Source organism: Pelobates fuscus, chromosome 2 (assembly GCF_036172605.1).
Source record: "Pelobates fuscus isolate aPelFus1 chromosome 2, aPelFus1.pri, whole genome shotgun sequence".
Taxonomy (NCBI): domain Eukaryota; kingdom Metazoa; phylum Chordata; class Amphibia; order Anura; family Pelobatidae; genus Pelobates; species Pelobates fuscus.
The window spans coordinates 217,960,491-217,974,084 of record NC_086318.1 but is presented as its reverse complement, the minus strand read 5'-3'; the positions used below and the strand labels follow the sequence as shown (position 1 = coordinate 217,974,084).

The window sequence follows — 13,594 nt, the reverse complement described above, 5'->3', positions numbered from 1 at the left end:
GTTTCGCCATGCAGTACATTATCAATGAAAAAGGAAAGCCAAGCTCCACGACTGGTGTAAAAAACACCCAAACGTGTGAGAACTCCCTCATTTTACATCAATTGTGGAGCGCTGGACTTTCCTTTTTCATTCTTATTGAGTAACTTGTTTTATGATCATATACATATGTTTTGGTTCATCAAAGACCAGCTAGAAGGATTGTATTAATGACACCCAACCAGTAGACCACATAGGTTTAAGTGGAGGAAAACAATTTAATGGAATATGAAACTGGGCCTGAATGTATAAAGCATGATGGGGCACAGGAAGTGGTGAAGAGAAAGTACAACAATAATAAACACTAGGGGAATGGAGTTGCATTTATTGGAGTTCCATTAACTGTAATTTTGATGTGTTGTCATGATCAAAAAGTTTGGGAACAAATACCAGAGTTGATAAAGGAAACTAGAATATTTTGCTGGCAAATAATATATCAGCTGGAACAAATTTGCCTAAATGCTAGTAAAATTATTTGATACCTGTGTTTATTTAAGAAAATTATTACATATCTGTTCCCTTACCTAAATAGATATCTTCCACTGGTCAAGGAATGGATGACACACAACGTAAACACTTCTGAATACGAGGGAGCCAGATAAGAAGAAAAAAATCTTATTAGCAAAACACTTTTTAAAACAAATAGCGTGATAACCAAGACAAAACTATATGCTAATAACAGCATTCACCTCCGCTGTGTTAGACAACATAATTGTGATCTGTGAGTTTAATTTTCTCTGGTAACATGAAAATAAGAATAGTGAGTTTATATTTAGCTGTAAAAGAAAAGCTCTGCAGAGCACAGTTACCCGTGGGCGGCTTCTATTATTTTCCATCAATCTTTTGAAGCAACAAAAAAATTTCTTGAAAATATCCTTACCCTTCTAAAGCACTATCACTGCATTACATTCCCAGCAGCGATTTTTTTTTTTCATTTACTATTTTGGCTTTTATACCACCTTCAAAATGGGTAATAATGTATTACCGTATATTCACTGGACATGTAGTAAAAAAAATACTGCGATGTTCAAAAACTCAGTGCCATTAGCTTTCCTATGAAGGCATTATTAGCTTTGTTTTGTAGCAAATCTTTGTCTTTTTGTTCCTATCCTTTCCCTATTGAACAGATTTAGCCATCTTTAAGACAAAAAAAAAAAAAAAATTGGGGTCAAACCTAAAGGTTTTTACGCTTTGCCCCAAAGGAGTTTAGCCTCTCTTCCTTTGGAAGCTTCAGTATACGGCGTTGCGCAAAAGTGTCTCCCTGCTTGCATAATTTCCAATAAAAATGTTTGGATAATAAGTGAGTGTGTCTCATGAATTTAAAAGGACATTTTTTTTTTTTTTTTAAAGTGTTACGATAGTTCACACATATATGTAAAATGTTGGTCTTTTTACTTTTTTTCCTCCTTGTTTTCTCACACAGGAATTCTCCTACCTTCAAGTCCTTTGAAGAACGAGTTGAGAACACAGTTACCTCATTAAGAGTAAGTCCATCGTTCAAGTGTCTTGAAAAGAATGCATGAAGGAAGAGTAGATGGTGTCCTTAGTTTACACTGATTCATCAAGAAGAAGGAATCTAGTAAATCTAATGATAATCTTCATTCAAGATGGTGGAAAAAATAGTTACAGTTGTTAATTAGTAAGGATAATTGGAAATGGTCAACCCTTGGACATGAGGTAAGGTCTGGGCGTCGCCATTGTCGGAGATAACAAACCTATTTCCTTACTCTTAGTGCCCCTTAAAAATCTTAATATTGAAGGTTTACTCCAACCAAACACCAGTGTTTTCATAAAACACTGCTTTTGGTTGGCCGTAGTAATATTTTTTTGCTGGTAACCCCTAAAGGTAATAATTGACAGTAGAGTTTGATAGGAAAATAATTTGTTAATAGTTTGATTTTTTTTTGTTGCAAGTAGATATTATAACCAATTTTTGAGAGATGCATCATGGGTACTTTCACAAAGGAACAATGAGTAAAAACAGTGGCATTTTATTTTCAAAATAGCAGGTCCATTATTTTGACATATACAGATAAATCCTCCTAAAACAACTGTTTGGTGAGTGGATCGTTTCAAGAAATTCCCAGATTAATTGGTTGCCACGTTCAGTTCCTGATTACTTCCTGTGCGGATATCTGAATGAGCGTGTGTACATGAACAAACCGCATACACTTGAAAAGCTCACAGAAAATATCCGTCAAGAAATTTGAGTGCTAGATCCTCAAACATGAACTAATTCATCTTCTGTGCCTAGTCAAACGAATCTCCATATATTAAGCATGTATTGCATGTAACATCATTAAAATTGGTTAATTTATAAAAAAAAATAAAAAAAAGTTAGTAACTCCTCAATCCCTATGCTGAATTTTGGCCCACCCTGTAGTAAAAATAATAAGATAGCAATAACGTACAGATGTGGCCCTTCACTTCTATTTGGAAGTGATGTCACACAAGTTAATTACAATTTTACCAAATAACTCAAAAAACAAATCTATTGAATCCATAGCAGAATTGACATAGGAGGGACACAATTATATATCAAAGCAAGTCTTCGTTTAAAAGATGGCATGAATATACTAGCTCTGTAATGCCACATGATCAGCCGGGCCAGAAGTTGTGTTTAGCGTCATCCCCACTCTTTGCATTTAACCAAGAGAGATTTCTCTTGACTATACTTCTAACCTTGTATACCATTCCAAACTTAAGTTAATCATTCCCATACTGTTTGATTTGCCAGTGTTATTCATTATTAGCTCAGCACTAATGAATATGGAAGCCACCAATTCATATCCTTAAAGCAATTTATTTAAATAAATTCTCTAGACTTTGGTTCACATAATTTCAATTGGAGCCTTTGCTTTATGTAGATAACAAACATGTAAATAATTACACCTTCTGAATTGTCATTGTGTGCTACAAATCAGCAGCTTTTCTGGGAACTAAGAATTGGATGAGATCTCTCAGCCTATCCTGGCTTTCTGGTTGTTCTTAACAGAGGCATTGAGAATTTCCCACCAATTCCTGTTTTGTGGGACACCTAATTCAGCACTATAGTAGTTTCATCATTGAAAACACATCATTAAACAGTTGTGGAAACATACAGAAGCTACAGTAAAATGATTGTAACATTTTAAAATTGTATAGCTAGCATAACTAGATCAGCACGCAGGGCCGGACTGGCCCACCGGGGTACCGGGAAATTTCCTGGTTGGCTGTCGGCACCTGGGGCCAGACAGACAGCTGTCTCTGCTGGCGGCCGCAGGGGGGAGCTGGCTCCTGGCTGTTCTGGCGGCCGCAGGGGAGAGCTAGCTGTGCTGGCTCTGCTCCCCCGCCCTCGCGCGCTACTTAATGAGACCTCTGGGGAGCAGAGCCAGCACAGCCAGCTCCCCCTGTGGCCGCCAGAACAGCCAGGAGCCAGCTGTCTGCCCTGCACGACTCCCTGGCCGGTAGCCCACCGGTAGCTATATTACGTGTCAGTCTGTCAGTGTATGTGTGTGTGTCTGTCTATCATGGTGTGTGTGTATGTGTCATGGTGTGTGTGTGTGTGTGTGTGTCTGTCTGTCATGTATGTGTCTGTGCCATGGTGTGTGTCTGTCTGTGTCATGGTGTGTGTCTGTCATGGTTTGTGTGTGTGTGCGTGTGTGTCTGTCATGGTATGTGTCTGTCATGGTATGTGTGTGCCTGTCAAGGTGTGTGTGTCTGTCATGGGGTGTGTGTGTGTCTGTCATCTGTCATTTTCCAGGGCATCTTTGTATTCCCAGTCCAGCCCTGATCAGCAGTGTATTGAAGGAATGAGTCCGATATCAAACTGGGCCTCTTAAAGAAAGAACACATGCATTAAAGGCTCCAGGCATGGGTGTAGAAAGCAGGGTAGTGGGTATAATACATATTATATACAATTGTTTTAGATGTCAAAAAGGGCTTTAATTTGATGTGATATATATAAATTCTCATTTATTACAAAAAAAAATAATAATAATAATGGGGAAAAAACAAGTTTCCAAGTTTTGTCAATAATAAGAATGTGCATAATATGTCCAGCTTAGGAAAAGTAATTCAAAATCAATTCATTTATGTGTCTTGATTTACAGAGTACATAATATGTGTAGGATTTCAGTTTATTTTGAAAGTTACAGGTCACAAACTACAAGGTCTAAAATAAAATTTCAATGAGAAACAATTTTGGAAGTTGGTATTTTTGTCTTGGAAGTTTAATACCCATCACAGAAAACAAAATTGCCACACACAGTATATATTTATATAAAGTAGATATCAAAGGCTATTTACCTAAGGTTATTTTGATACTTTTTACATAGCCATTTCACTGCCAATCTCTGCTAAATATTGGAGTAAAACTGTATTTTTTCTCTATTTTGGCATATACACATATAACAAGGTTTTTGTAATGTGTATTTTGTAAAGCTGGTATGTGCTATCCCTGTACAAAACCCCATATTGTGTTCAGCTATATCTGCTGAGTATAACGATACCCCCATTGTATGCCTTTGACACTATTCTGTGAAGCTACAATGCCATATAGGAGACCATGCTATTTCAGTTTCTATAGTTGGAATTTTCATAGATGATTTTGTGGCATTACAGCCATTTGACTGTTCAATTAACCCCACAAAGGCCTTGCATTTGAGAAGGCAGACACTCCAATGTATCTTATTAGGCATATATTATACCTTAACTTGCCACCATTGTTTCATCAATTTATTTAAAATGTTGTGGTGAGAACATGTTTAAAACATTTTTTTTTACATACATGTTGCATTTTCGCTGGGTATTTCGTACATTTGATAAGTGCCACTGTCATAAATCCCCCCTAAGTATGCTCAGTTACCTCTTCTGAGTAAAAGAATATGCCCAATGTATTACCTAGACACTATTTTGTGTAGTTACAGTGTTGTAAAAGAGATCTGTCAATTTCAGATTTTTAAGTGTGAATTTTCATACATGGTTTTGATGGGTCCGTATTCTATTTTGAAATATTTTAGCAGGCTGCTTTTTCCAACTACCACAAAAAGGCATACCCGAGGGTATTTCAAAAAACATATTTTGAACCTTAGCGTGAAATCATTTTTCCGCTATCTTGTACCAAGTGTAGTGGCAATAAGCTTTTATTTATGCCTTTTTGACACACACAATACGTTTGTAATATATATTTTGCAAACCTTATGTGTGCTACTGCAGTATAATACATCACATGTTGCTCAGCTATGTCATCTGAGTACAGCAATACCCTCGCATATACCTTTACCAGGCATATGACAACGTTGAAGGGGCACATTTGAGACACAGCCATTTAAGTTTCATAGTTACATAGCTGAAAAGAGACTTGCGTCCATCAAGTTCAGCCTTCCTTACATATGTTTTTGCTGTTGATCCAAAAGAAGGCAAAAAACCTAGTCTGAAGCGCTTCCAATTTTGCAACAAACTAGGAAAAAATTCCTTCTTGACCCCAAAATAGCAGTCAGATGTCTCCTTGGATCAAGCAGATATTACCCCACTAATTAGAAATTATATCCCTGTATGTTATGTTTTTGCAAGTATTTATCCAATTGCAGTTTAACCCCTTAAGGACCAAACTTCTGGAATAAAAGGGAATCATGACATGTCACGTGTCCTTAAGGGGTTAAACATCTGTAGTGACTCGGACAAAACCACCTCTTCAGGCAGAGAATTCCATATCCTTATTGCTCTTACTGTAAAAAAAACTTTTCTTTGCCTTAAATGAAATCTCCTTTCTTCCAGCCTAAATGTGTGACCTCGTGTCCTATGTATAGCCCTGTTTATGAATAGATTTCCAGATAAAGGTTTATACTGGCCCCGAAAATATTTGTATAATGTTATCATATCCCCTCCCAGGTGCCGTTTTTCCAAACTAAACAGATTTTTTTTTTTTTTTAACCTTTCTTCATAACTAAAATGCTCCATTCCTTTTATCAATTTTGTAGCTCGTCTCTGCACTTTTTCTAGTGCCATGATATCTTTCTTTAGAACAGGTGCCCAAAACTAAGGTGCCCATAGGATCCTTATTAATATATACTGAAGAAAAATAGTTAGTTATTTAAAATTTCTGCTTTTTCTTGGTCTTCATTACCTAACAAACCCAACTCTGTTTCCAGTGTACCTACACTTTCATTTTTTGTTTTTTTAGAATTGATTTACTTGAAAAAAAAGTGGGGTTCGTTTTGCATTCTTTGGCTATCAATTTCTCATATTCTAGTTTAGCCACTTTAATTGCCTTTTTGCAAGCGTTATTGGCTTCCTTATATATGATGTCTCTAATTTGTCTGATTTAAATGCTTTAAATGCCCTTTTCTTATTTTTAACAAATTTTTACACTGGGTCCACGCCCCACTTTGGAATATTTTTAGTAGGTTGTGTTTTCCAATTACTTCACAAAGGCATACCATTTCCTAAAGAAGACACCCCAGGGTGTTTAAAAAGGCATATTTCAAACCTTAGCATGGTATCATTTTTTCGCTAGCCTGTATCAAGTGTAGAGGTAATGTGCATTTTTCCCTTTTTAAACATTTATTTTTAACTTTTTAAGTTTTTTTTAACTTTTAAAATCTTTTTTTTTTTTAAGCTTTTCACCCTTAACTAGCCTAATGATAAATCCCCCAATTTCCCCACTAACTTCTACCCACTCTAATATTTAAGTAACTAACTAAAAATATTTAACCCCTGAGGATTAAAAAATAAATAAAAGTTCATCCTCAGGGGTTAAAAGAAAAAAATCAGATCACAGTGAGATACCGTGATCTGTATTTTGATCAATGCAGACAGTGATCAAAGGGCAGGGAAGGGGTTCAATTTTATTTGAAAGAGGTGCGGGGGGTGTGATTTTATCACTAACACTTTTTTTTTTACATGGAGAGACAAATCAGCACGTCTCTCTGGCTTGGAGAGGATGCAGGAGAGGTGGAGGAGGAATTGAGAGGCTGCATGAGAGAGGGGAGGAGAAATTGAGGGGCTGCAGCAGGAGGAGAGGAAATTGAGGGGCTGCAGGGAAAGGGTGGGGGGGAGAGAAATGGAGGGGCTGCAGCGGAGGGAAAGGGGGAGAGAAATGAAGTGGCTGTAGGGGAGAGAAAAATTGAGTGGCTGCAGGGGAAGGGAGGGCGTATAAAGAAATGGAGGGCTGCGGGGGAGAGCGGAGAGAGAAATGGAGGGAAAGGAGCAGGGGAGAGAGACATATCTTGGGGCTGTGGGGGGATGAGACACATGGGGGAAATGAGACACATGGAGGGGCGAGATGGGAGACAGACATGGAGGTGCATGAAGGAATGATACACATGGAGGAGCTACGGGGTGGAAATGAAACAACTGGGGGCGGGGATGAGACACATGTAGGGACTGGGGGGGGGTGAGACACATGGAGGGGCTAGGTGGGAGGAAACACGACAATTAGAGGGGAAGGAGCAGGGGAGAGAGAGACATATGTTGGGGCTGTGGGGGTATGAGACACATGGAGGGGCGAGAGGGGAGACAAATATATGGAGGTGCTTGAGGGAATGATACACATGGAGGCGCTGCTGGGAGGAAATTAGACACTTGGGGGGGAATGAGACACATGTAGGAACCTGGGGGGGGGGGGGGGTGAGACACATGGGGAAAATTAGGAACATGGAGAGGTTGGGAATGAGACACATCAAGGGGCTGGGAGGGAAAGAATGAGATATCGAGGGTCTGGGGCCGGGGAGGGCGGCCCAGGGCAATTTGCGCACTGGGTCCCTGTGGTTTCTAGTAACATCTCTGTGTGTGCATGAATGAAAGTATATGGCAAAACACATTTCAACCCTTGGTGCCATGTACACTTGGTACGCTCTGACTGAGAGTTTACTACATAGGTAAAAATCCACTGAGAATGATAGTGGGTTAATGCAGTGATCTTGGCAATACCGTCCTGGTAGTTGTGATAAGATGGACAACACAGCGAGCACCTTTACCTTTGGTAAAACTAATGCTATCTCAATACATGTGCTGGGAAAATTATTTATTAAAAAGCCTAAAGTTGCACACGCAAAACATGAACGTCTAACTAAGGTACAGATCGCGAAAGGCTTTAGAGCTTGTAACAGATGGCAAATCAAAACAGACAGTGGATATAGAGGAAATATGGTGAAGGGAGGTGCAGCTGAATTTGATACACAAAGTAGTACAAAATGTGAGAAAGCTGTACTAGGGTTGCCTAGGAAACATCTTACAGGAGTTGGCAGATTCAGACTTTAACAATGCTTTGGTGCAATTTTGTCCTTCTCTTAGTGTGGCTGCTGGCTAGAATTGCATTCTGTCTTGTGAGTCAGTCCTCCTATCAGTGCAGCTTATAGAGTGAGCATGCTGGTTCAATCCAGAGCAGGCCATGCGCAGAGCACTGCTGAAGAGCTGTTGCATCAGAAAAAGGCCCTGTATTTGTTCTGTGCAGCACAAACAAATTCAATGACACGTCTGAGCTGTCTTTGCTTGTGACTGGTCTCTTGTGTCTCCAAAAGTGTGATCCCAGAGGACAATAGGCCCAGGAAATTTTATTGTGCATGTGTTTGGAAACGGCTTGTGGGATTGCGTGTATGTAGAGTGAGCTGATTGTGCTGTGGTATTCTGTTTAAATAGGTCCATTTTAGTTGTGTTGAGTTTGTGGAATAAAATGTGTGGCATGGGGCTGTAGAGTGTGATCATGTGTGTGTATATAGGGGCATAATGTGTATAGGGATGTAGCACATGTGTGCATAGGGGCTGTCGTATATGTGTGTATAGGTGATGCATCTGTGTATAGGCTGTAGTGTGTGTTTGCGTACAAGGGATCTGGTGTGGGAATGGGAATTCAGAGTGTGTATGTCAGGAATGTAGTGTGTGTAGTTGGGGCAGTGTGTTTAGGGGACCCAGTGTGAGTATAAGGGATGTAGTGTGTGTAAGTGGTAGAGTGTGTGTATAAGTGATGCAGTGTATATACGGGATCTAGTGTGTAAGGGGTGCAGCATGTGTGTAAGGGCGTGCAGAGTGTGTTTGAGGAGCGCAGCGTGAATGAGAGCTTCAATGTGTGTGTGAGGTGTTTAATGTGTGTGTGTCTGAGGGGTGCAATATGTGTTTGAGAGATGCAGTGTGTGTTTGTGGTGCAGTTTGTGAATGTGTAGGTAGGTATTGTGTGTGGGGGTGGAGGAAAGGATGGAGATGGGAGCAAAGCAATTTTTTTTAATTTAAGTTTTTAAATCAAAAATTAACTTTATATTCTTCTTTCCCTTCTTATCTTAGCATAGGAAGGAGGGATATAAAGTTTATAAATTGTTTAATTAAAAAAAAATATTGTTTTGTTCCCATCTGTCCTCCACCCCAAACATACACATTCACAAACTGCACCACACACACACCCAAACACACATTGCACCCCACCATAAGACCATCTGATCTGAGTTTTCCTCTGCTTTTTTTGGTTGGTAGTGCTGCTGAGCAGATATGTTTTAAACTACAGGGATATATCAACCAGACCACTTCATTGAGATGAAGTGGTCTGGGTGTCTACAGTGTTCCTTTAAGGATAACATTGCATGCATGCATTCCACTTTCCCCCCCAAAATAGCTGTTATATTGTTCTTTTAAATCTGGTTTATTTTAAGTAAGTTGACCTAAAAATAATTATATGGTCTTCAAATTATATATTAGTAATACTACTTTGCATTCCTTTTACCTGTCACTCCCATCGTTATTACTTTTTCATTAGAAAAGAACACTAAGCACCATACCATTACATTTCATTGTATATATGCGAGGGCCTTCCCCAGTTTCCTGTCAAAGCATTTTGGAGAGGTTTGACAAAAAATAAGGTCTCTGTAGCCTTTAGTAACGGGGAAGATCTTTTGTACAATTTTTTCTTGAGCATTGGAAAAAGTGTATTTCTGCATATATATGTGCTTACGGGGATGGATGCAAGGAGGCAAACTATTTTTGTCAAACTGCTTGCCAGAAAACCGAAGGTCAATTACCATACACTCAAATGGGCCCTGCTTAAACAAGCTTACAATCTAGTAGAAATAGGTATAAAGGAATATGAAGAGGAAGAACAACATTTCAGAGTAGAATAGATGCTAGAGCTATGATCACCTTGTCTAGTTAAGCTTGTGAGAGAGGTGAATGTAGGAACCATTAAGTGCAAGGTGAGAGAGTGATATGAACTGAGGCTGCAAAAGCTACATGTGGAGTGATGGAAGGGCAAGAGAAGTTACCCAGGAAATGATATGCTTTCAAAAAGTTAAGTTTTAATGAGCTTCTTAAAGGAAGAAAAGCTCACTACAATGACCTGCTGTAGTATTGGTGCTGAGAATTCTCATTTAAGCATAGGTAGACCTGGCACAAATTGTTTATCAAATATCATGTATATTTTTAACATTTCTAATATACCCTACATAGTACTTTCCATAAATTTAAAAACCAAATACATTAATAAATGAGTAATTGAAAACACAATTACAAAATAAACATTGTTCCTTCCATGTCATGATATTGTAGGCCAAAGTTGGTGCCCCCAATCAAACCCAAGGAAGTTTTGAAGAAGTCTTAAGTTCCACTGCTCATGCAAGTGCTCACAGTTCATTGGCTGGAACCTTGCTGCCTGAAGCTGAAGAGGATCTACAGTGCTAAGCAAAATTGATACAAGTGATTGACCAAGCAAGACTTTCAAAAACCCACCTATCTGTATGTCTTTAGAATGCACGTTACCATAAAGATCTTATCCTTTCATGATTAGGCTATATTATTTTACCATTATCAAAAACACTTATTTTCTAAAGTTAATAATGGTTACTTGAGGGTTATTTTAGTTTTGTCGTTAAAAAATGATTGGCCAATCAGTTATATTAATGTTCACAATAATATATGTAATAAGTTTAGCCACTAACTGGGCAGTCATTTTACCAGTTTTCAACCCATCTTTGCTAAAATTGGAATGTATTTTGGCTTTTGCTGGTAAGTACAGATTAATGCTATAATTACAAAACTTGATATTAGATTTATCACAAGGATTTTTTAAATAAACTAATTTACTAGAGGAAAAATTAAATATGCACTTTACGTTTTTACCTCGGCATACATTATTAATACATGTCCAGCTTTAAGTCTACATCAGACACTTCTCTATTGCAGTCTCTGAAACCATAGATAAATAATAACACAGATATTTGATGGGGAAGTTACTCACGTATTTCAAAAGGCAGCGTTTTCAGTCAATGTTTATAAAACTTGGCAATATGATATAGATCAGAGGCCCTCCTGATGTTGTGGACTAACTCTTCCCGATACTTTGCCAGCATTATGGCTGTAAGAACATCATCTCGAATACTGAAGGTTGCCCAACCCGATAGATATTTATCAGGAGAGGAGTATGTTAGGATAACTGTAGTAGGATAACTTAGTTAAATCAGCACTGCTACTTGTGGGGTCTTTGCATTTTCAAAAAATAAAATAAAAAAATATTGTGTGCAATCGCATGGTGGTCCCCATGAGAAGGTACATATACTTGCTTGAAATGTTCACGCCTCAGTTTTACCATCTTCTGGTTCAAGTATCTCTGCAGCTCTTGGCATTGTCATCAGATAGGAGTTATGTGCTTTTACAAAGCTTCAGGATATTTAAAAGAACTTCTCGTGTGACATATTATCTGACAGGAAGTGGCAATATGTGCCATGTGGAAGCTGTCAGCTGTGTGAAGATTAGCATATTAGTTTGCCAAAATCCTGTTTTTGTCCATAAAACAAAGTAGTCCATACTGGGTCTTATCCTTTGATTGCTTTGTAATTTTACTTCTAACTTAGTGAGAAACTCACATTTAACAGGGAGGCCTAAATTGTTTGTGAATACTTTGTGCTTTTTTTGTACCCCACAAATCAGGTTTGTATTTTGTATTTTTGTTTCTAAACGTCTGGGCAAAAACAGCCAATGTATATATCTAGTGAACATCTGCATGAACGTATTTTACTGTTGGCTGAACAAAGTTTAGTTTCAAACTTGTATTTTTCTACTGAAAAGCTTTATAATTCCTTTGTGCAAATTAATTTTTATTGGTTGTCAGACTTACTCTATAATGATTTTAGGAGATAGAATAGGAACCAAGTAACATTGGCATAAAAAATGATTTAAAAGATTGGGTTTATAAAAGGACACCTCAGCACAAAGTAGATTTATTTGTAATAAGAGGAGTTATAGGTCATCTAAAAACCACAGCGCTGTATGGACTTGTGTTCTCCAGGCCTGAACTGGCTTATGGGGATGCTCCACAAAAGTCAGAAGAATTTGGGTAGATGGAGCTGCTGTTGTAGAGTGTAGAGGTATTTCCAAGATATTATAGGGTACGATGAGTCTGCCTCTAAGACACTTAACCACAAGAGTAGGTTGCCATTGGAATGGTGGAGTCAAAGGAAGCAGAATCTGCATAAACTTTCACAGATATCTGTGAATATTTCCTTGTGCTCCATAGGTCATACCAACAGAAATGACATGGGTATATGATGTGACAGCTCCATTTGTGAAATCAATATTTAACATGTGCCATGTGAGTAGGACTGACTGCTAGCCAGTACATATTTCCTCCCATGGCCCAACCTATGGGATTTATAGTTAAGAAATCTAAAGTAAGTGATAAAGTATATGACTTAAGATAGCAAAATTAAGAAAACATATATAATAATTTCACATCCAGAAAACACAAGGTTTACTTATATCATGTTGAGGGGGAAAAAAATCCTATCACTGTGAAACAGGATTCACCAAGTGTTTGATCGTTCACCCACTAAAAGGGCACATAAGCTAGATTTAGACAGTGGTGAGGCAAATTAGGGTTACACTACCAATGGTTGTGTTCTCACTTTAGCATCAGTAGGGTAAAACTAGCCTGCCTGACAATGGTCTAAACTCAGCCAAGCAACAATTTTATTTGGAGACCATGACTTTATGGCTCCTGCTGGTTTTTCAAACTCTGGATTAGGCTTTGATAGTATGTTATGTACATCTGGTGCAGTATTTATAAAGCTTTGGAAACCTTTACTGCTGTAAAATTTACCATGCAAAATGTGTTTGCATATTGTGAACTGTGCACTAAAAATAAAAGTTCAATGAATGTATCAATCTTAATGGTTGTAACTGTACATAACCTGCAGATGTGATTAAAAAATTATAACATTGTTCTGAAAGACAGTCTTAAAAATAAATGCAACTTCACTGTGAACAGTGGTAATTTCATTTGTATATGACATCAGTTCTTACAGATGTGCTTTTTGTTTTTAAGCTTTTCTCATCTCAATTTTCAGTTTATACTCACTTAATATCAGTCCCACTGAGTAATTTACTATTTATAATAATGTATTTTGTAATATTGACTAGGAACTCTGATATAGCAGACCATGAAACTTACTGTTACTGTAAAACCCAGGCTTGTGTATGCTAGTAGGTTGACTGGTCCTTTTTTTGAAATCTGTCATTGCTTGAGTTTTTAAAGAAGGGGGTGGGTAAAGAGTGGGGGCATCAGATGTTTGCCCAGGGAAGCAGATATATTTGGACATGACTT

The 13,594-nt window shown here is 38.1% G+C and overlaps 1 protein-coding gene across 5 annotated transcripts in view; it reads left to right on the top strand.

The window, feature by feature from the left end:
- The window catches only part of TPD52L1 (TPD52 like 1), a 204,598-nt gene extending 191,343 nt beyond the window's left edge, over positions 1–13,255 (top strand). For 4 of the 5 annotated variants that reach the window (XM_063443182.1, XM_063443181.1, XM_063443185.1 and 1 more), the window contains 2 exons: positions 1,460–1,520; positions 10,546–13,255. In XM_063443182.1, the coding sequence (XP_063299252.1) occupies positions 1,460–1,520; positions 10,546–10,677 (193 nt within the window). In that variant the 3' untranslated portion in view covers positions 10,678–13,255. Of the gene's footprint in view, positions 1–568; positions 943–1,459; positions 1,521–10,545 lie in introns of those variants that run through there. The other variant, XM_063443183.1, reaches the window with a different exon arrangement.
- The last annotated feature ends 339 nt before the right edge of the window (positions 13,256–13,594 follow it).